This window comes from Ovis aries, chromosome 2 (assembly GCF_016772045.2).
Source record: "Ovis aries strain OAR_USU_Benz2616 breed Rambouillet chromosome 2, ARS-UI_Ramb_v3.0, whole genome shotgun sequence".
NCBI classification, from domain to species: Eukaryota; Metazoa; Chordata; class Mammalia; order Artiodactyla; family Bovidae; genus Ovis; species Ovis aries.
In genome coordinates this window covers 243,887,818-243,907,058 of record NC_056055.1, presented here as the reverse complement: position 1 = coordinate 243,907,058, position 19,241 = coordinate 243,887,818, and the positions used below count along the sequence as shown (strand labels likewise).

Sequence of the window (19,241 nt, the reverse complement as noted above, 5' to 3'; positions counted from 1 at the left end):
TATACAACATGAACAGCAATGGCTGGGATGACCTCCAAGTCCTGCTCTCCTGGAATCCTATGATGCCAGGATCAACAAGCAACAGGATCAGGTCCACTGGAAGAAGAGGAAGGGATATAAATAAATAATTACCACACTTACAATTCACTTTTCATTATTAGATTACTTTCTGAGAACAAAAAAAGAACAGGGCTGTAGAAGAGAAGCAAAGCAGAAGAGATGAGCCCAGAAAGGGGGCGCCTGGGACACAGCTTGATACTAACAATTAACCCTGCACTGCGCTTTACAGCTGACCCACCTCTTTCTCCTCTACTGTCCCGTCTGAGCTCCGCAGCACCCTGTGCAACCTGGAAAGCAAGTGCGATTGTGGTCCCATCGCACAGCAGAGGAAACTGGGGCTCCCTAGGGTTCGCTGGTGGCTCGGGGGTAAAGAACCTGCCTGCCAATGCAGGAGATGCAGGTTGGATCCTTGGGCCTTGCCTGGGAAATTCCATGGACAGAGGATCCTGGTGGGCTAGAGTCCATGGGGTCACAAAGAGTCAGACACGACTTAGCAACTAAACAACAACAACAACAACAAAAAACTCATTTTCTTTGGAATCCTAATTCTGTAAATACAGCCACTAAAATCCTCCTGCAATGCAGGAGATGAGGGTTCAACCCCTGGGTCGGGAAGATCTCCTGGAGAAGGAAATGGCAACCCACTCCAGTATTCTTGCCTGGAGAATCGCATGAACAGAGGAGCCTGGTGGGCTACAGTCCATGGGGTTGCAAAGAGTCAGACAGGACTGAAGCAACTAAACAGCAACAGATGTTTAGCTGCTAAGTGGCAGAGCCAGAATCTGAATCAGGGTTTCTGACTGCAAACGCAGCCCTCGGGCAGCAGGCTGGCCACATCTCCATTTCTTGGAGGAACACCACAGTTCCTGCAGGAGTTCATGAGGTCAGGGGCCGTGGCAGGTGCTCCCCCCAACCACTGTGGACATTCCCCTGGAACACCCTAGTCCCCCCAACAGCTGCTGAGCTGGCGAAACCAAACTGGCCACCCACCCATCCTATTTACAGTAAACCCCTCCCGATTGCAGAAATGGGACCTGAAACTGCCTGACGACAGCAGAAAGCATGAGAGTGGGGTCAACAAGGAAGGAGGCTGGCCTGCCGGGCCCGCGGAGAGTGCCGTCAGGGAGAGGCCCCTCTCATCTCTGAGGAATGGGACTTCCGCTTTGGACGGAGAGCAGGAGGCTCCCGGCACCCGGTCCCACTCTGCCCAGCCCAGCAGCCTCAGAGGACACAGGCTCCCAGGTGAGGACGGGGCCTAGCAATAGGGGGACAGGCTGGCAGGACCAGTATGCCAGAGGGTGGTGCTTCCTGCATACAGGGCCCCACATCCTCTGTCTCTGAGCCACTTGGAGGGTTGGACTCTGAGGGTTCCTGCACCCCATCCCAGACCTCAGGAATCAATTCCTCTGGGAGGTCAGCTCAAGAGTCTGCTGCTATCTGGGGCCCCGGGTAATGGGGAGGCATCAGAGTAAAGGCTCTGGGGTCACCGAGACTGGAGCTGAGCCCCGCTTCTGCGTCTCAGGAGCTGGTGATCTGGCCCAAGTGACATAACCCCTCTCACCCTGGATCCTCTCGGGGAATAACAGAACTCTTCAGGGGTACTGTGAGCCCTAAAGGAGATCAGCTCAGCCTCTGCTTAGCACACTGCCTGGCTCAGGGTATGTCAGAGGCAGAGGTGAAACCAGAACCCAGAATCCCCTCTGCCCACCCAGCCTTTCTCTGATACCTGCCTTCTCCTATTTCCTCGCAGTCTGGTGAGAGAGCTCCGCTAGCCTCTTTCAAGGAGGAGGTGGGATGATGGCAGGTGGAGTTGCGATGAGTTATTAGTTAGCATTGACACAACTCAACTCTGCTTGTGCAGGAGGGTGTGCGGTCAGTCAGGCACCGTGCTAGAGACCGAGATCCTTCTAGGCTCCATCTCATGTAATCCTCTGGCAGCCCTGTCAGGTGGAAATAAACTTTGCCAAAGGCTCAGGGAGGTTAAGGTACTTTCCTGAAGTCATGTGGCAAGGTAGCAGCAGAAGGGGAGTTCAAGGTCCAACTGGCCTGACTCCAAGTCAGGGGGAAAGGGGCTGTTGGAGCTGGAGGAAGATGGATGATGCCAGGAAAGATGTGAGGGGTGAGGCTGATGGTGGTGATGGATGCTGAAGGCAGAGGGTGGTCAGACCTGCTGAGGGTTAAGTCTTGGCCCAAGTTTAAGATTCAGTGGCCCCTGAAATAGGCCAGAACCCAGATCGCCCCATTTCCCCATCCCACCTCCAGCTTCCCCAAGAGACCTGAGTCTCATCATCAACCGCTACCCCTACCCCACCACCCTAGCAGCCAACCAGATCTCCCCCTACTCCTGGGCCGCCTGCATCTGACAGACCCCCTCCCTGAGCCCAGCCTCCCAAAGGGACCAAATTCTTTCTTTAGTTTTCCAAGCATCTTCTATGGTGTCTTGAAACTTGGGGATTCCCAGATGATGCTGATAACTTTAAAATAGCTAATATTCATTAAGCATCTCCAATACGCCAGGCTATTGTGAGCCCTAACTCATCTGTCCTCCCACCGACCCCGTCAGTCACTGCTTAGCATGCTGCCTGGTTCAGGGCATGTCAGAGGCAGAGGTGAAATCAGGACCCCGGACCCCCTCCGTCCACCCAGCAATTTCTCTGACGCCTGCCTTCTCTTATTTCCTTGCAGTCTGATGAGAAAGCTCAGCAGAGATTAGGCAGAGGTCAGGATTATCCCCATTTTACAGAAGGAGAAACTGGGTCCAGAGAGAAGCCACTTGCCTAAGGCCCATAGCTAAGAAGGAGCAGAAGCCTGGTTTGGACCCTCTTGGGAGCAGTGTTCCTCTCCTTGTGACCCTCCAGGCCTCTCACCTTTGGTGACACCCCCAACAACAGCAGCAATAATGATAATGATAATAACAGCCATCATGGAACACTGGCCCCGCCTCCAGCACTGCGCTGAGCACAGGCCATGCTGTAGCTCCTTGTTTCAGGCCGTTTGGCTCCAAAGCCTGTGTTTTAACCCCCAGGTAGAGAGGCCTCTGGGCTTTCTCAGTGGCTGAGCAGCAAAGAATCTGCCTATAATGCAAGAGCCACAAGAAATGCGGGTTCGATCCCTTGGTCGGGAGGATCCCCTGGAGGAGGGCATGGCAGCCCACTCCAGTATTCCTGCCTGGAGAATCCCATGGACAGAGGAGCCTGGCGGGCTACGGTCCACGGGGACACAAAGAGTCAGACAGGACTAAGCAACTGAGCGGGCGTGCAGAAAGGCCTCTTAATGAAACACCCCATGGGGTTTAAACCCAGTGGAAGCGGGTTTGAATCCCAGCCACGTATGGCTGTGTGACCTTGATCAAGGTTCCCAGTCTCTCCACTGCCCAGTTTCTTCATCTGTGAAATCAAAAAGCAGGGGTGCTTTCTCAGGGGGCTGCTGTAAGGAGCAAATTAAATGAAAGAATGACCTGTAAAGCATTTGGCACAGAGCCTGGCACCTGCTAAGTGCCCAGTGCATTGATTATTAAGGTTGTCAAAATGTCGTTTGTAAAACCTCTGGCAAGATAAATAGAATGTCAGCCTCTCTCGGGAGCATGACAGAGCCCAAGCTGGTCACTCGTGGCCCTGGTCACATCCATCTTTGCAGTCCCTCTTTGCCTGGTACCCAGCACAGCTTCCAGCCTCACTCAGGAGTCTGAGCCATGAACTGCTCAGGACCAGACCAAGGGGGCTGGGGCTGATTTTCTGAGCACACAAGCCCAAATCAGCAGGTTTTTCTGGTCTCAGGAAGGCCTCCAAGTGCCAAATTCTGTGTTGGCACAGGCACTGTTAGGCAAAGAAGACCACAGCCTGACCACAGCCCTGCCATTAACCAACTCACTGGGCAATTTAGAAAGGGTTGTTTCCTAATGTTTACATCTCAGTGTCCTCATCTGCAAGATGGGAAAATAATCACAACCCACTTCTCCAGAGTGCTGTGAGGATCAGACAACAGCAGCTATGGGTCTGAACTAGAGCCCCCAAACCCCGTGACTCTTTCCCAGCCATGGCCTTGCCTGGGTCCTCATGGTTATCCTGGGAGATGGGCTGGGACCACTCTGCTCGCCTGTCTAAGAGCAGGAGAGTGGCCAGCTTTTGTGGGCTGAGGGGTAATGAGGGAAGGCTTCCTGGAAGAGAAAGGCTTTGACAGGAGCCTTGAAAGATGGGGAGAAATTGGATATGGGCAAAGGTGGAATGGGCTGCCTCCGAAGGTAATGAGCTTCCCATCACTGAGATGGTACAAGCGCTGGATGGGAAAAGGCCTGGGCAGAGATGCTGTTGAGGAGACTTAACAATAAGCTGAGGGTTCCTCAAGAAGTTAAACACAGGATTACCATAAGACCTAGTAATTCCACTAAGGATATACCCAAGAATTAAAAATAAGTATTCAGACAAATTCTTGTATGTGAATGCTCACGGCAGTGCTATTCACAATGAGCAAAAGGTGGAAACTTCCCAAATGCCCATCGATAATAAGTGGATTAACAAGATGTAATATGTCCATACAGTGGAATATTATTCAGCCATTAAGAAGGAATGAGATACTGATCCGTGCTACAATGTAGATGAACCTCAGAAACATTATGCTAAATGAAATGTCAGACACAAAATGCTACATAGCATATACAATTCTACTTCTATGAAATATCCAGAACAGGTAAATCCATAGAGTCAGAAAGCAGAGGAGTGGGTTGCCAGGGACTGAAGCGGGGAGGGGGATTTGGAGGTAACTGACTAGCGAGTACAGAATGTTATTTGAGGGTTATTGAATTGATGGAAATACTTTGGAAATAGACAGAGGAGAGGGTTATACAATGCTGTGGATGTGCTGAAATGCTCACTTTAAAAGGTTAAATTTTTGTTACAAGAATATCAACTCCATTTTTAAGAAGGAAGAAGCTAAAGGTTGGACGAGATGAGTTTTAAGGTCCCTTCTGTCCTGAGAAGTGATGCCATGGGCATTGGCCACGCTGACAAGCTCAAGATGCCCCGGGGTTTCTGTCTCATTCCCCAGGATTCTCACCAGGGCCCAGAGCCTTTGGAGGGACCTGAGAATATTCTGCCGGAAGAGGTGGCCTGCTATGCTGGCAAGGTCACTGGCTTCAGCGCCACACAAGCCTGGGTTCAGTCCTGGCTGCAGTCTTTCCTGTGTGACCCTGAGCAAATGACTTGACCTCTCTGAACCTCAGTTTCCTCTTCAGTGTAGAAACATTGGTTCTTCCGTGCAGGGGTGCTCTGAGGATATAACTGGAAGAAGCACAGGCTGCCCGAATTCAGAAACTCTAATGACTGAGAACCCTTGGACCAAAATATCAAACCACAGCAATCAAGACCCTGACCTCCCTGTCGGTTCTCAACACTCCAGACACTGTGCGGCCTCTGGGCCTTTGCCTTCTGTCTTTTCCTCCTGGAACATTCCTGCCCCAGCCCTGTCTGATCCTTTGGGTCTCAGCCTAAACATCACTTCTCAGAGATGCCTCCCTTGTCTAGAAAAAGTTTCTGGCAGGAGAACGCCCCTCACAAAACCAGCCCTCGGGGCCCCCTTTCATTTCATTTCAGCCAGAGCGCTCCCCACAGCGTATGACCAGTTCCATTGACTTGCGTGTTGACCTGTGTCTAACTCCATGAAGGCCGGGACCATATCTGTCTTGCTCATCACGGCATCCCCAGCACCCAGAACAGGGTCTGGTGGATGAGACACTCAGGGAACAGGAGCAAGTGAAGGAATGAATGGCCAAGACCAATCACATCGTCTTGTCCCCCAACAGGGAGCAGCTGAGACAGGGCCGCGATGAAGACCCCTCGGGGCAGCGTGCTGGTGCTGCTGCTCCTGAATCTGCTCCGTGTCTCTTGGGCCCAGAGCAACTGCATCGGGCCGTCCATCCCTGGCATCCCGGGCATTCCCGGGAAACCAGGCCCCGATGGCAAGCCTGGGACTCCAGGGACGAAGGGAGAGAAAGGTACTGTGGACGCTGGGAATGCACGAGAGTCACTCCCCAAGGCCCCATCAGCCACCTCCCAAGTCAATGGCCCTCCTTAGAGAGCACAAAACACTTGCAAAGCCATCAGCTTGCTGAGCCCTTCACAGTAACCTTGCAAGGAAGGGATTCTGATTCCCACTTTACAGGTGGGAAAACTGATGTCCAGAAAGGCTACTGACTTGCCCAGGGGAGCCCAGTAAATGTTGAAAGTGAAGCGTTAGTCTCAGTCGTGTCCCGACTCTGCGATCCTATGGACTGTAGCCCACCAGGCTCCTCTGTCCATGGAATTTTCCAGGCAAGAATACCAGAGTGGGTTACCATCTCCTTCTCCAGGGGATCTTCCCCACCCAGGGACTGAACCCTGGTCTCCCACATTGCAGGCAGGTTTTTTTCACTGTCTGAGCCACTGGGGAGGCCCAGTCAATGTTGAGGCTGAGGCCAAACCTTGGCTGTCTTACCACTAAATCCACGGTGGCCACAGAGTCCTGGGTGCCTCCAGGGTAGGCGGCTTCAGCCCTCGGCACTGCTCTTTCCTCACCTGTAAGATGAGGATGGTGCTCCTTTGCAGAGTTGTCAGTGGGTTTAATGAAGCTGCCTGCCCCTCCAACCCCCCGTGAGATGTATGTAATTCACACATCCATTTAACCACAGCCAGCTGCTCTCATCACACAATTTCAGCAAATCCTCAAGAGCCCGCAAAATACATCATCCCCATTTTCCAGATGATAAAGCTGAGCCTTGGGCAATGTGAGTCAGTCAAGGGGACACGACTGAGAATGGCAGAGGGGATGTGGGAAACTCGCCTGCCTGGCCCTGAGCCCGCATTCACAGCAACCAGACTCTGCCGCTCTCCTGGAAGAGAAGGCTTTATATCTTGTGCCAAACCAAGGAGGGGTTTGGAGTGGTGGAGTGAGAAAGGTTCGAATGCCCACTTCTAGGTTCAGCAAGACACCACTCCCCACCCCGACGGCCCTTGGCCCCCATTATCACCAAGCACATCCCAAATGTGGAAAGCGGGGCTTTCTGGAAGGAGGCTTGCAGGCCTGCCCATCCTCGTGTTCACAGACGGGACGCAGAGGCCCAGAGGGAAGCAGGGGCCTGTCTGAGGCTACCCAGTCAGGCTCCCTGCCTCCCAGCCCAGCTCCTTCCAGTCCCCATTCATCTCTGCCCCCCTCATTTATCTCATCTCTGCTTTTCCAGGGCTTCCAGGGCGAGTTAGCCACCTCAACGAGAATGGCGAGAAGGGGGACCCAGGGTTTCCTGGGATGCCAGGAAAAGTCGGCCCCAAGGGCCCCATTGGGCCCAAGGGTGTCCCAGGGCCTCCCGGAGCCCGCGGCCCCAAGGGTGAATCGGGAGACTACAGGGCCACCCAGAAAATTGCCTTCTCGGCCTCACGCACCATCAACCACCACCTGAGACCTGGCCAGCCCATCCGCTTCGACCACATTATCACCAACACCAACGATAACTACCAGGCTCGGAGCGGCAAGTTCACGTGCAAGGTGCCCGGGCTCTACTTCTTCACCTACCATGCCAGCTCCCGAGGGCAGCTGTGTGTGGACCTCATGCGGGGCCAGGCAGAGCCCCAGAAAGTGGTCACCTTCTGCGACTATGTCCAGAACACCTTCCAGGTCACTACGGGCAGCATTGTGCTCAAGCTAGAGAAGGAGGAGACCGTTTTCCTGCAGGCCACCGAAAAGAATGCCCTGGTGGGCATTGAAGGCGCCAACAGCATCTTCTCCGGGTTCCTGCTCTTCCCTGATGCAGAGGTGTGACCTGTGGAGCCGATTCACCCCCGCCTCCACCAGCCAAGCTCTCTTTCTCCCCAACACCACCCCCCATATCCCGGCCAAAGCACACAGGAGGGCTCCACGGGCATGCTGAATGGATGAGTTAATAAAGTTTCCCAGCCCAAGGGACAGTGGTCTAATTCAACTCTGTGTCCCCACAAGTAGTACATAGTAGGTGCTTGGAAATGTTGCTTGAATGCTGGTTGAATGATGGAACAATAAATGACCTCTGAAATGACTCTGAATGATTGAATAATAAATGGCCTCTGAAAGCAGAGTGAGTGGAAGTTGCTCAGTCGTGTCCAACTCTTTGCGACCCCATGGACCATACAGTCCATGGAGTTCTCTAGGCCAGAATACTGGAGTGGGTAGCCTTTCCCTTCTCCAGCGGATCTTCCCGACCCAGGGATCGAACCAGGGTCTTTGGCATTGCAGGCAGATTCTTTACCAACTGAGCTATCAGGGAAGTCCGAACTTCCCTTTCTGAGAGCAGAAGCTCTATCTAATTGGTGGTGACTGGAGGGCCAGGCTTTGTGTCCAGCTCTGTGCCAGCCACACAATGGGAGATGGGGAGGGAACACCATCTGCGGAGCACCTATGTGCTCCAAACACTGGACTAGACCCTTTCTTCCTTCTCTCATTAATCCCCACACTCATCCTTGAAAACAGGCTAAATCATGCCCAATTCACAGAGGAGAAAACTGAGGACTTGCAGGGGTGAAGGGATTGCTCTCAATCCCACAGATGAGCTGGGAGGCAGGTCTGTCCACTGATGACCTGAGAGCTCTTTCGAGACAAGACATCTAGGCCCCTAGAGGGGCTTTCTGCATGTAACGCTACATGCCTCCACCCAAAGAGCCAAAGAGCCGTTCCGTAGTCTTACCTGACCTTGGGTCACAATCCTTCCCCTTCTGATTCTCCTCACATGCTCTCCCTCCCACTATCTTCCCAGCCTGACTCAGGCTCAGCCATCCAGTTAGAACACGTAACATTCAATGGCTCCTCTGCTCAGTAACATTCGATGGCTCCCCACGGCCAACTGGACATAATGCCTGCCCATGGGCCTGGCATTCAAGCCTCTCTATGAATTGACCCTCTAGTCCCAATCTCGCCTCTCCTGGATAAAGAATATCTTCACTCCAGACCAGCTGGGCCCTTCCTAACCTCTAGGCAAGATGCAAGCTCTCCTGCCTCAATGATCTTACGTTCCCCTTTCACTCCACCTATCTAACCATCCTTTTAAACCTCATTCAAGTCACACCTTCTCCCTAAGAGTGGACCATTTCAGCTCTCACAGCCCCTACTCGTCGGACCTCTCTAATCCCAGTCCTCAGTTTTTCAGGTCTGAGCACACACTGCCTTCATCTAGCCTTTACTCATGCTCACCCCATCTCCTGGGCTAAGCTGTGAGCCCCTTACCCTGCTCATCGCTGAACCCCTCCCAGCCCTGCGCCTGCTCTCTGCAACCCCTCATACTAGCCCCACCCACCAAGACTCTCAACCTATCCTGTCCAGAGGTAGGAGGGATTTAAGGCACTTCAGCTCAGTTAGGTTCAGTTCAGTTCAGTTCAGTTCAGTCACTCAGTCCTGTCTGACTCTTAACAGCTCCATGGACTGCAGCACTCTAGGCCTCCCTGTCCATCACCAGCTCCCGGAGCTTGCTCAGACTTGTGTCCATTGAGTTGGTGATGCCATCCAACAATCTCATCCTCTGTCGTCCCCTTCTCCTCCCGCCCTCAATCTTTCCCAGCATCAGGGTCTTTTCCAATGAGTTAGCTCTTTGCATCAGGTGGCCAAAGTATTGGAGTTTCAGCTTCAGCATCAGTCCTTCCAATGAATATTCAGGACTGATTTCCTTTAGGATGGACTAGTTGCATCTCCTTGCAGTCCAAGGGACTCTCAAGAGTCTTCTCCAACATCACAGTTCAAAAGCATCAATTCTTCAGTGCTCAGCTTTCTTTCATACATGACTTTCTCACATCCATACATGACTACTGGAAAAACCATAGCTTTGACTAGACGGACCTTTGTTGGCAAAGTAATGTCTCTGCTTTTGAATATGCTGTCTAGGTTGGTCAGAGCTTTTCTTCCAAAGAGCAACTGTCTTTTAATTTCATGGCTGCAGTCACCATCTGCAGTGATTTTGGAGCCCCCAAAAATAAAGTCTGTCACTGTTTCCACTGTTTCCCCATCTATTTCCCATGAAGTGATGAAACTGGATGTCATGATCTTAGTTTTCTGAACGTTGAGCTTTAAGCCAACGTTTTCATTCTCCTCTTTCACTTTCATCAAGAGGCTCTTTAGTTCTTCTTCACTTTCTGCCATAAAGGTAGTGTCATCTGCATATCTGAGGTTATTGATATTTCTCCCGGCAATCTTGATTCCAGCTTGTGCTTCCTCCAGCCCAGCGTTTCTCATGATGTACTCTGTGTATAAGTTAAATAAGCAGGGTGACAATATACAGCCTTGACGGACTCCTTTTCCTATTTGGAACCAGTCTGTTGTTCCATGTCCAGTTCTAATTGTTGCTTCCTGACCTGCATACAGATTTCTCAAGAGGCAGGTCAAGTGGTCTGGTATTCCCATCTCTTGAAGAATTTTCCACAGTTTATTGTGATCCACACAGTCAAAGGCGTTGGCATAGTCAATAAAGCAGAAATAGATGATTTTCTGGAACTCTCTTGCTTTTTTGATAATCCAACAGATGTTGGCAATTTGATCTCTGGTTCCTCTGCCTTTTCTAAAGCCAGCTTGAACACCTGGAGGTTCACAGTTCACATACTGTTGAAGCCTGGCATGGAGAATTTTAAGCATTACTTTAGTAGCGTGTGAGATGAATGCAATTGTGCGGTAGTTTGAGCATTCTTTGGCATTGCCTTTGGGATTGGAATGAAAACTGACCACTTCCAGTCCTGTGACCACTGCTGACTTTTACAAATTTGCTGGCATATTGAGTGCAGCACTTTCACAGCATCATCTTTTAGGATTTGAAATAGCTCAACTGGAATTCCATCACCTCCACTAGTTTCATTTGTAGAGATGCTTCCTAAGGCCCACTTGACTTCACATTCCAGAATGTCTGGCTCTATGTTAGTAATCATACCATTATGATTATCTGGGTCGTGAAGTTTTTTGTACAGTTTTTCTGTGTATTCTTGCTGCTTCTTAATAGCTTCTGCTTCTGTTAGATCCATACCATTTCTGTCCTTTATTGAGCCCATCTTTACATGAAATGTTCCCTTGGTATCTCTAATTTTCTTGAAGAGATATCTAGTCTTTCCCATTCTATGGTTTTCCTCTATTTCTTTGCACTGATCACTGCAGAAGGCTTTCTTATCTCTCCATGCTACTCTTTGGAACTCTGCATTCAGATGGGTATATCTTTTCTTTTCTCCTTTGCTTTTTGCTTCTCTTCTTTTCAGAGCTATTTATAAGGCCTCCTCAGATAGCCATTTTGCTTTTTTGCATTTCTTTTTCTTGGGGATGGTCTTGATCCCTGTCTCCCATACAATGTCATGAACCTCTGTCCATAGCTCATCAGGCACTATGTCTATCAGATCTAATCCCTTGAATTTATCTGTCACTTCCACTGTATAATTGTAAGGGATTTGATTTAGGTCATAGCTGAATGGTCTAGTGGTTTTCCCTACTTTCTTCAATTTAAGTATGAATTTGGCAAAAAGGAGTTCATGATCTGAGCCACAGTCAGCTCCCAGTCTTATTTTTGCTGACTGTATGGAGCTTCCCCATCTTTGGCAGCAAAGGATATAATCAGTCTGATTTCGGTGTTGATCATCTGGTGATGTCCATGTGTAGAGTCTTCTCTTGTGTTGTTGGAAAAGGGTGTTTGGTATGACCAGTGCATTCTCTTGGTAAAACTCTATTAGCCTTTGCTCTGCTTCATTCTGTACTCCCAGGCCAAATTTGCCTGTTATTCCAGGTGTTTCTTGGCTTCATTCTTCTGCATTCCTTTTCTGTAAAGAACCCAATAGGAATTACTTTAGGTTTGAGGGCTATACAATCTCTACTGTACTTCTCAACTCTGCCCTGTAGTGTGAAAACAGCCTACAGACAAGATAAAAACAAGTGAGCGTGACTCTGTTCCAATCAGTCATTAAGGACGCTGGGATTAGAATTTTACCTAATATTCATGTCACAAAATATTTTTCTCCTGATTGTTGTTTTCAGCCATTTAGAAATATAAAACCATTCTTAGCTAGCAAGCCACACCATCTCTGGGCTGGACTTGCCATTCTGCTTTAGACCCAACTGTGGTTCTAGGCCTGGAAAGAGAAGAGCAGGAACTTGGATGCAGAATTGCCTGATTCCCAAGCCAGTCCACATTCCATTAGGTTAGGTTCCTGCTAGGTTCCAACCTGGGGACGTTGACAGGAAAACTCTCTGGGCCTCATTGTCTTGGGCTGTAAAATGGACATTGCGGTTCCTACCCTGAGTGACCAAAGGCACCGGGTCTCTAACTGCCATGGGTGACGAAATCCCCTGGAAATGTGCCTGTGTCTAGCTTCCCCCTCCTAGGGCTCTGATTCCGTATGACCTGGAGGCCCAGGAATCCACACTTTCCTCAAGCACCCCAGGTGATTCCCATGCAGGGTGCCCTCTGCCTCCAGTGAGAAGGCTGAGCTGGTGGACATGAAAGCCGTGACCAGTAGTAGCCCAGCCTCCTCCCGCAAGGATCCATGAGCCCGATGGGGTTGAGGGAAGAAGGGAAAGGGACATCTTTCTTGGGTGTTGTTAGTTCTAGAAGGTCTCGATACCCTCTCCTGTTGGAATTCCCTTCTGCAGTCTCCCAGCCTCTCATCTGAGCACATCGGACCCCAGGGTCCATGTTCTCGAGCTTCTACCATTGGGTCTGTCTGCACGTGGCCACCCTTCACCCCAAGGGCCGATCTGGCTGCCGGTCACACATGTTTAGGGCCTCCCAACCGGCCACAAGGATCCAGGCAAAGTCAGCCACGGCCAAGGTAACAGCAGAGCTTGTCTCTGGTGCTGCCTCAGGCCGGCTGCCTCTCCTGCAAGACCCGCACTCCTCTGACTTCTGACCCATAAACCCTGACCCTGCCGCATATCCTCCACCAGCATCCCCCCAACAACAGCACTCTGAACAGTGCCCCTCTGGGCCTCCCCACTCAGATTCCAGATCCGCCAGAAACCCGGGACTCTCACTGTGTGTTCAGTCATGCCCACTGCAGTCAAACATACCTTGCTTTACACGAGCATGGATATATCTAAACCCCTCACCTTTGTTATTGCTCTCTCCCACCCCCTGGGGAGGGTTCACTTCTTCAGCTCTCCAGGGGAACAGCTGAGGTTTCATCAAACAGGAACCAAAACCAAGAATAATGGGGAATTCTAGAGGTGACCCTAGATGGGTCTCGGGACTTCGCCTATTCCCTCACTGTCCGGACCTGCCTTTTCCCCTGCGCCCCTTCTCAGAGGGGATGGGGTTGAAACTCAGATCTCCTGGATGGGCTAACGGTTGGACAGGGGAAGGAAGGGGAGTGATCTCCTTGGACCTGTGCGCCTTGACCTTCATGTAGCCACTTTGACCCTGACTCATAACCCTCAACATGCCAGAGTCCTTTTAGTTTCCAGGCTTCCGAGAAACCTCCTAGAAACATAAAGTACGAAACAACAGGCTTATCAGGAGAGACCAGAGTTCGCCTACAGGAGCCAGGAGCAGGTGGGACAGCCCAGTCTCGGTGACATGCGAGCCTGACTGGGGTTTCCTCTGAGAGCTCTTGGATCTGAGCCTCACTCTGCAGACTGGTCCTCTTAACTGTTAGGCAAATGGAGAGAAATGCATGCCCCCAATGACAGCCTTGACTGCCAAGTCAGCCCGTACCCCTGGAGGAAGTAATACAGAGACTAACACCCCCAATCCCCAGTTCCAGGAGAGGGGATAATCTGATTGACCCAGCTTGGAACAAGGACACTCCTTGCCCAATCAGCTGAGGCCAAGAAGGAGCAGGCCTATAATAGCGGTTCAGGGGACATCCCTGGGCGTCCAATGGCTAAGACTCCACGTTCCCAATTCAGGGGGCCCGGGTTCAATCCCTGGTCAGGACATTAGGTCCTACATGTCTCAACTAAGAGCTGGCACAGGCAAGTAAATATTTTTCAGAAATAATAATAGTTCATGATTATTGACCTAAATGCCCAGCAAATATTCTCCCCTGCACTAGTTACAACAAGCCTAAGGAGCAAATCTTCTAATTCTGTGGTTCTCAAACGTCAGCAGGCATCACAATCACCAGGAGGGCTTCTTAGAACTGGCATTTCCTGAGAGTTCTCACATGCTGCTGCTGCTACTGCCTGAGGACCACACTTAAAGAACCACTCTCCTAATTTAATTGTTCCCATTCTGTAGATAAGAATGTTGAGGCTCACGGGGGGGTGTTACTTGCCCATGCCACACAGAAAATTTAGGACGTGGATCCAGGGAACCACGTGTTCCATGGAACCCAGGGAACCATGTGTTACACTCTGTGCCCTCCTGCCTAGACTGCAGGGTGGGCAGGGCAGTTCCCAGCGTGGCGTGGGCAGCCCTATCAGGTCTGCCACCTGGCAGGCACCTTGGTACCCTATCCTTGCTTCTCCGCGTCCAGCCCAGTCCCTCCCAAGGACCAAAAAGCTTTGAGCCACTTAAGGAAGGGAAAGGAGGGTAAAAGCAAAGAAGGAAGGCAAGGGCTTGATAAGTAATAATAACAGCTCTCAGAGTGCCTGACACTTGGTGAATTTTACAATCGTGTCCCCCTTTTACAGAGGGGGTCTCGGCGGCGCGGAGCACTGGCATGGCTTGCCTGACATAACACACTAGTAAGTGACACAACAAGGATTCAACACAGGGCAGTTTGGCTGCAGAGTCACTGCTCCCCGGAGCAGGCAAGAGACCCTGGTGGGGCTGTGTGGGGTGGCAGCTGGGGCCACTGGTTCTTGAGTCAGACAGACTTCAGATCAAATCCTGCCTGAACACTTGTACCAACTATGCGAGCATGTCAAGTGACTTCCCTGTTCTCCTGTGTCATCCCCTTACAGACAAATGATGCAATTTGCATGCTGTTATGCAGCCGTGATTCTTCTCTTGAATTAAATTCCTAGAGGTGGACTCCCTGGGGAAAGGATATGTAAACTTTGAAATCTCTGAGATGTGTTTCCAAATGGAAGGATGGGCTGTCGAGGCTGAACAAGCCAGGCCAGCTCTAGGCTTGCTGCCACCAGGGGGGAGCAGATACCAGGAGAAGGACGGCTTAGAAGAGGAGCTGGCAGGCGGCTGAGATGGGACCTGAAGCTCCTGCCTCCTCCCTCCCTTCTCCCCAAGTGCATCCTGCTCCCTGGGAAGGCTGTGAGCTTCTGGAGGGGGGCTGAGGGTCAGCTTTGAAGACCCAAGTTCCTCTAAACCAGGGTCCTTAAAGCGCGGTTCCAGCATCAGCATCAGCTGGGAGCTTGTTAGAAATACAGATTCTCAGTCCCCATCCCAGACTGAGTGAATCAGGAAGTCTGGGGATAGGGCCCTGCATTCTGTGTTTTCAAACAAGCCTTCCAGGTGATTACGATGTGGCTGAAGTCTGAGAACCACTTCTATGTACTAGGGGCTGCCAAACCTTTTCTGTAAAGAACCCAATAGGAATTACTTTAGGCTTGGGGGCTATACAATCTCTGCTATACTTCTCAACTCTGCTCTGTAGCGTGAAAACAGCCCACAGACAAGATAAAAACAAGTGAGCGTGACTCTGTTCCAATCAGTCATTAAGGACGCTGGGATTAGAATTTTACCTAATATTCATGTCACAAAATATTTTTCTCCTGATTGTTGTTTTCAGCCATTTAGAAATATAAAACCATTCTTAGCTAGCAAGCCACACCATCTCTGGGCTGGACTTGCCATTCTGCTTTAGACCCAACTGTGGTTCTAGGCCTGGAAAGAGAAGAGCAGGAACTTGGATGCAGAACTGCCTGATTCCCAAGCCAGTCCACATTCCATTAGGTTAGGTTCCTGCTAGGTTCCAACCTGGGGACGTTGACAGGAAAACTCTCTGGGCCTCATTGTCTTGGACTGTAAAATGGACATTGCGGTTCCTACCCTGAGTGACCAAAGGCACCGGGTCTCTAACTGCCATGGGTGATGAAATCCCCCGGAAATCTGCTGGTATCTAGCTCCCTCTCCTAGGACTTCTGATTCTGTAGGACCTGGAGGCCCAGGAATCCACACTTTCCTAAACACCCCAGGTGATTCCCATGCAGGGTGCCCTCTGCCTCCAGTGAGAAGGCTGAGCTGGTGGACACGAAAGCCGTGACCAGTAGTAGCCCAGCCTCCTCCCATGAGGATCCATGAGCCCGATGGGGTTGAGGGAAGAAGGGAAGACAAGCTTCTTGTCTGCTGGGACCTACACAAGATGAGAAACACAGTGAGGGAGGAAAGGCTGGGGGCTCAGCAATCGGAAGGACCGAGCAGCTGCATTCAGATCCCACCTCGCCACGCACAGGCTGATCACTTCATTTACTGCTACTGTTACCGCTTCTCTGTCTGTACCTGTTCCTGTTTCCTCAATCTGTACCCTGAGGGTGATGATCGTAGACACCCTCGAAAGCTAATGAGGGCTAAATGGGATTCTATGGGCAGAGCCCCCGACACAGAGAGTTCTCCACAGGTATTGGCTATAGTTACTGCTGGTGAGTTGTCATTGGAACTGGGGTACTGTGATACTGCAAGACCGCTCAAACTCTCACGCGCTCAAAACCCATCCAAAGTCTTGATAAAATGTGTCTTCAAGCGCAGCAGGCCTGGGGTGGCACCTGAGAGTCTGTTTTTCTAACAAGATCCCTGGGAAGCTGATGCTGCTGGACTAGGGACCACCCTTTAAGTGGCAGGGTTAGGGGCCCTGGTTCAGCCTGTTGATCCGCTGTCAACTGGAATTCTCTTGACCACTGGTGGCAGTTAGTACAGGAGCTGGGAGCTGGCAAGCGCTCGGTGACGAATCTCTTGTTGTTATTGTTGCCGTCATGGTGATGTGATGATGTTCTGACAGTGATGCTGAGCGAGTTCACGGGCAGACACAGGCAAGGGCAAAGGGCGGAGGGTCCATCTCCCCGACGCCGAGCACCCCTTGGGTCTGAGCACTGCGGGCCCAGCTCCCATCTCTCCTCTACATGCCCGCCTTTCTGGTTTCCTGCTGACAACGGGCACCAGGTGCCCTTCCTTTACCCCCCGCCCTCACGACCCAACACACACACACAAATACACGCCCTCCTCTCAGAGCAGGCTGAGAGCTGCGTTTATTTTTGCATGTAGCCAGGAGGGATTCTCATAGACAATCCTGTTGGCCAGATGCAAGAGAAAAGGGTGTTTGTTCAAGAAATCCAGCAGGGCCCACCCAAGCAGGGACACCCACAGCGAGGGGACCTGGCCGAGCAGAAAGCACCCTGGATGAGAAGTCAAGAGCTCCTAGCTCCATGCCGGCCTCAGAATCCGACTCACTGTTTGACCTCAGACAAAGCACTACACCTCTCTGAGCCTCAGACTTCCCCACAGAAGGAAAGATTTGCAATAGATCAGCCACATTAGCCTTGCCTTGCGACAGAGATTCTCAGGCCCTCCCCAAGTGTACTGATCAGGAACCTAGGAGGGCTTGTGCTCCCCATAGGGAAAGAAAGAAAATTTATTACCAGGTCACTGATCAGGAAGAACGCAAGTGCGCAAATCCCCCATCACACCTCACTTATCCAGTATCCTCACCTGTACAGACAGTAGCCAGGGCCCTAAGTGAACAAAGGAGGCTAGAAACAGACATGTCACAGGTCAGAGAGCCTGGAAGACTCATGCTTATCAGATGAATGAATGAAACCAAATGTGTGTTTGTTAACAAATTAATCAGTAAATCTTTCTTACTCCAGAGAGTACAGGGTTTGAGACAGATGCCAATAATACTAGGCCAGTAAATAGCTGTTGAAGGGAAGGGAGAAAGGCAAGGTAGGAACAATGTCAGAATCAGGTCCTGCCGAGAATGAAAGGCAATGCGATCATGTTTCCTAAGCCCATGGGACTGTTTCCTTGGGAAGACCTGGCATGTCCAAGGGAAACAGACAGGAAGGTGGGAGAAACTTAGCTGAGATCATGAATGTCACACAGACACTGGCCCATTTAATGAGCTACCCCCCTCGCCAGCCCCAATGTGGGCTTATCACCCTCACTCAGAGGTAATGAGACTGGGGCTTATTCCTCAATGACGCAAAGAGAGCTGAGCCCCTAGTGGCTCCCGGCAGCGAGTGGGCACATCCGATGGAACATGTTTTCTTGGGAGCCTCTGTCCTCGCTTCCATTCCAGATCTTCTTGCCTCCCCACCCCACTTTCCCAATGTTTTTTGCAGATTCTCCTCACCTGTGCCATCTTGCCATGTATTTGTCCCTACAAGCTCTCACAGCATCTGGGGGAGCAGGGAGAATGCAGACAAGCTGACGGTGAAAGAGGGCAGGAGAGGCACAGTTTAGAGAGCGCCTACCGGGCATCAGGCACCGTGCCCGATGCTTTACGAGCCTTCCCTCATTGGCTTCTCACAAGAGCCCCACTTTGTCCCGGTCCAGCTTTGCCACATTCTGGCTGGGTGACCTTGGGGCGAGGAAGTCAGCTCGACCCTGAGCTTTTGTTTCCTCGGCGGCAAGATGGAGCTGTATCAGCTAGTATTGGTGTGAATGCTAGATGAGCTAGTGCCTGTAAAATGCCCACCTGGTGTGTGGTACGCACACCATCAAGAGTGACTTGGGGGAAATTCCTTGGCAGTCCAGTGGTTAAAACTCCATCTTCCAACGCAGCAAGGGGTGCTGGTTCATTCCCCGGTCGGGAAGATCCCACACACCTCCTGGCCAAAAAGCCAAAACATAAAACAGAGGCAATCTTGTAACAAATTCAATAAAGCCTTTAAAAAGAGTCAACATAAAAAAATCTTTTGAAAAAAGAGGGAGGCACTCTCCATCCCCCTTCTGATATTTTTGTCAGAAGCTTTCTCTGCCCCTTTTCACTGTAATAAGACTTCTGCCACACAAGAAAAAAAAAATCTTTTTTAAAAAGAGTGGTTTTTATCAAGAACCGCTTGCCACACCTGATACACAGTAGACCCACAACAACTATGAGCATCCTCATCTGAAAAATGAGATTATTGGCTGTTGTGGGGTTCGGAGAAGCTGCAAGAAGCAGACAAGCTTTGCACACAGACGAGTCCTGAGCCCATCTTAGGACAAACTTCTGTACCTGCCCCCAGCCTGGGTTTGCAGCAGGCGTGTGGGCTGCCCCACGGGGCGGGCTTCAGGCTCTGGTTCCTGAGTTCACATCTCTCTGGGCAGCCCTCCCCATAGGCACAGGTTTCCT

General features: G+C 51.0%; 1 protein-coding gene across 1 annotated transcript; it reads left to right on the top strand.

Annotated features, from left to right (window-relative positions):
- The first annotated feature begins 1,260 nt into the window (after positions 1-1,260).
- On the top strand, positions 1,261-8,137 carry C1QB (complement C1q B chain). Its single transcript, XM_042244592.1, has 3 exons — positions 1,261-1,302; positions 5,858-6,049; positions 7,271-8,137. The coding sequence occupies exons 2-3, from the start codon at positions 5,881-5,883 to the stop codon at positions 7,843-7,845; spliced, it is 744 nt and encodes a 247-aa protein (XP_042100526.1). The 5' UTR covers positions 1,261-1,302; positions 5,858-5,880; the 3' UTR covers positions 7,846-8,137.
- Positions 8,138-19,241: the final 11,104 nt, after the last annotated feature.

Excerpts from the sequence above, each read along its gene's own strand:
- C1QB (XM_042244592.1), top strand. The coding sequence starts at position 5,881 with ATGAAGACCCCTCGGGGCAGCGTGCTGGTGCTGCTGCTCCTGAATCTG. Across the intron at positions 6,050-7,270 it reads AGGGACGAAGGGAGAGAAAG|GGCTTCCAGGGCGAGTTAGC; the intron begins GTACTGTGGACG and ends CTGCTTTTCCAG.